Consider the following 2937-nt stretch of genomic DNA (forward strand, 5'->3'; position numbering starts at 1 on the left):
GCTGCTAACGACAATATGAGGCATTAAAGGCTCTCGCCTTAAAAACTGTGTAGAGGCTGGGAATTGAACCAGGGCCTTTGGTATTTGAAGGCTCAGGGTTTGAGCATGAATAAAGGCACATCTAGTGAACACACGGGTTTCATAAACAACATAAAAGAAATAAAAAAGTAAAGAAAGTGAAAATCAAAAAAGAAACAAAAATAAAAATAAAATATGAAAAATAAAGAAATCAAAAAAGGAAAAGTGCGCCAGGAAACGCTTTCTTTCGCCTAGCAGCACTTTAGAGAGACAAAGTGCCCCCTGAATTTATCTATTCTCCGACCACAGAGCTTACTTCATGAGAATCAAGAACTGTCAGCGGAGTGTTTCTTGAGGAAGTATGTGTGCAAAATAACAAGTTGTCTGTAGTTGTAGACACATCTCTTACTCGAGTTCTTTGCGTCTCTATCGAAAAGCTGAAACAGCTGATGTGGTGCGCTCAAATTTCGTGTTAGGAATTAACGTCATCGTCGGCGATTTTTTTGTTGTCGGAATTCACGTCTATCTGTTAAAATAGTTTCCAGAAACGATTCTATTCCAAGTATAGTAACCACAAGGCTACACCACTCACGAGACAGACACACAAATGAGAAGAACACAGAACAAGTGCCCTTAATGCGCACAGCATTTTTACATTGCAGCTAATACAGGCTGATACGTCACAGACTTCCATAACCAAATGTTACAGGACCCCCGTCCAGGGAATGGACGCTGTGCTATCAGAATTCAAATAGCTAGAGGCCTGCAGAGGCAATAGCAGGCTGCTAATAGCCATGAGTACTGTTCCTTGCAGATCCGACAGGATTTTGGTACGAGCGTTCTGAATTTTCTTCTCGATTTTCCCACGCTGTTGCAGGTCGCTCAGCCGTAAGATATTTAGGTTAGACTGCAGTGACGATGGCACATCGTATGTCCTACTGAACCCCCAGGGCGGGCTCGACGTCGTTGACAGCCAAGAACTGCATGACCTGTTCAGGCACAGCGACCAACGCCTCTCGGGGTAGTACGTGCAAACGATCACGGTACGGCGCAACTTCAATCACGTGGACGCACTCGCGCTGACCGGCGCGCCGGCGGGACAGCAGGTCCCTGCGCAGGGCTCGGCTGCAGCCTTCTTCACCGATCACGAGAAGCACGACAGAGAGTGGGCACGCCGCGGCCTTAGAGAGGCAGTCCAGCGTACTCAGGCCATAGTCGAGCCTGCCATCAGTGAAGACTAGTACCACATGGTAGTTGGTTGGCTGGGCCAGTTGCGACAGGTGCGTGATGGCCGGTGCAAGCTCCGACGGCTCGGACGGAACCAGTCGTTCCAGACTCTCCGCGTACGCATCGAGCACTCCCTGGACTCCCTTGACCTTCTGGTCACTGCTGCCGGAAAGGAAGACGAGCGGCTGACTCATGAGTCCCTTGGCTGGACGGGCGCCAAACCCCAGAGCCGGTAGGAGCTGGTCCTCGTCAAACTGCTGAACTACCTCATCGAAGGCAGCGATTGCGCACTCGTAGTAGCGCCGAACCTCACTTCCTGGGCGGAGATCGCCGTTCGAGGAGCTCAGGTCGATGACAAAGGCGAAGTGCAGTGAGAAGTCGCCATGCAGGTAGTCGATTAGAGTCCACGGAAACTGGCGGCACCGCTCCACGTGCAGAACCGGTTGCTCGCCTCCGGAACACGGCTCGAGACCCGCGGACACCACTCGAGGAACGTCGAGGGGAAGCGTGGTGCCGGCTTCCATTTCGTCCAGCAGAGCTGTCGCTTGGCCCACGAAGTTGCGGTCTCCCGTCAGGGTGACGTCGTAACAGCGTAATTTGAGCACGCCTCCTGGAAAACGATCGGCGTTGACAACTTGCGGCTTCCAGCGTGGGGTCCGGCTACCAGATACAACCTCGGTGACGAGCACCGCGTTGCCGTCCTGGGCGCACAGCTCAAGCATGGCGTCGCTGGAACGGAAGAGCCTCTTGACTGGCAGCGAGCGGGCCGAGAACTCGAGCGCCACGAACCCACCGGGGTGGCTGACGGCTCTAGGCACGATGGTCATGCTTCCGGGCACCTTGGTGCCATTGCGGTCGACCAGTGTGCGAGTGTAGGGCGTGTCTAGGTAGACGAGCATGTCGACGGCGCCGCATACCATCCTGCCTAGGGGCTCCGGTGTCTTGGTGATGCGATTGAGACTGAACACCTCGAAGAGCAGCTGGTGCGTCTCGCCGAAGCGGTATGAGGTGCCGAACACGGCCGCGTTGTCCTTGCCGGGGTCGGAGCGTTCCAGCTCACGGAACACGGTGCGGTCGGGCCCGTCGCTGACAGAGTAGACGGTGAACGTGTCCAGCCAGCTTCCGCCCGTGCTTCGTCGGTCGCGCACTCCCGACCAAGTCAGCTCGAGGCGGATATCGAGCTCATCGCTCGACGTCGACGCCTCGGCCGCCATTTCGCCCTCTGCTTCCTCTTCGACATGAGAGCTGAGAGCACGTGCCCAGCTAGGAGCGACACCTGGAGTCGCTCGGGAAGAACTGAAAAGAACGACGCTTTTCAATCCGATTCTCCTTCGCAACAACGTGCTTTACCTGGAAGCACGAATTCCACGTATTATTTATTATCTAGATTAGAGTTTCTGACTGTTCAGACGTACCTCACGATATATGACTCAAGTTTCCACCGTTCTTTGTCTGTTTTTTGTTGCCAGCCAACCTCATTTTTTGCGGTCCACTGGCCTCGATTTCATACCCCGCAGGTAGTACTGGCACAAAATTTACTTGTACCTTTAAATGTGCTCCTTTCTAACATACTTTCGACACAAAACCCACTACTCGGACAAAAGGAATATATACTAACACAGTTTGAAAATAAGGCCTTAGTTATTGGTGTCTTCGTGGACTTCTCGAAGGCATTCGATTTAGTAAACCACA

General features: G+C 52.9%; 1 protein-coding gene across 1 annotated transcript; it reads right to left on the reverse strand.

Moving 5' to 3' along the window:
- Positions 1-953: 953 nt before the first annotated feature.
- Positions 954-2459, reverse strand: LOC149327338 (copine-9-like). The gene has a single exon (XM_089564847.1). The coding sequence runs from the start codon at positions 2457-2459 to the stop codon at positions 954-956; it is 1506 nt and encodes a 501-aa protein (XP_089420973.1).
- Between the last annotated feature and the right edge of the window lie 478 nt (positions 2460-2937).

Source organism: Amblyomma mixtum, chromosome 10 (genome assembly GCF_055824585.1).
Source record: "Amblyomma mixtum isolate Tamu chromosome 10, ASM5582458v1, whole genome shotgun sequence".
Classification (NCBI taxonomy): Eukaryota; Metazoa; Arthropoda; class Arachnida; order Ixodida; family Ixodidae; genus Amblyomma; species Amblyomma mixtum.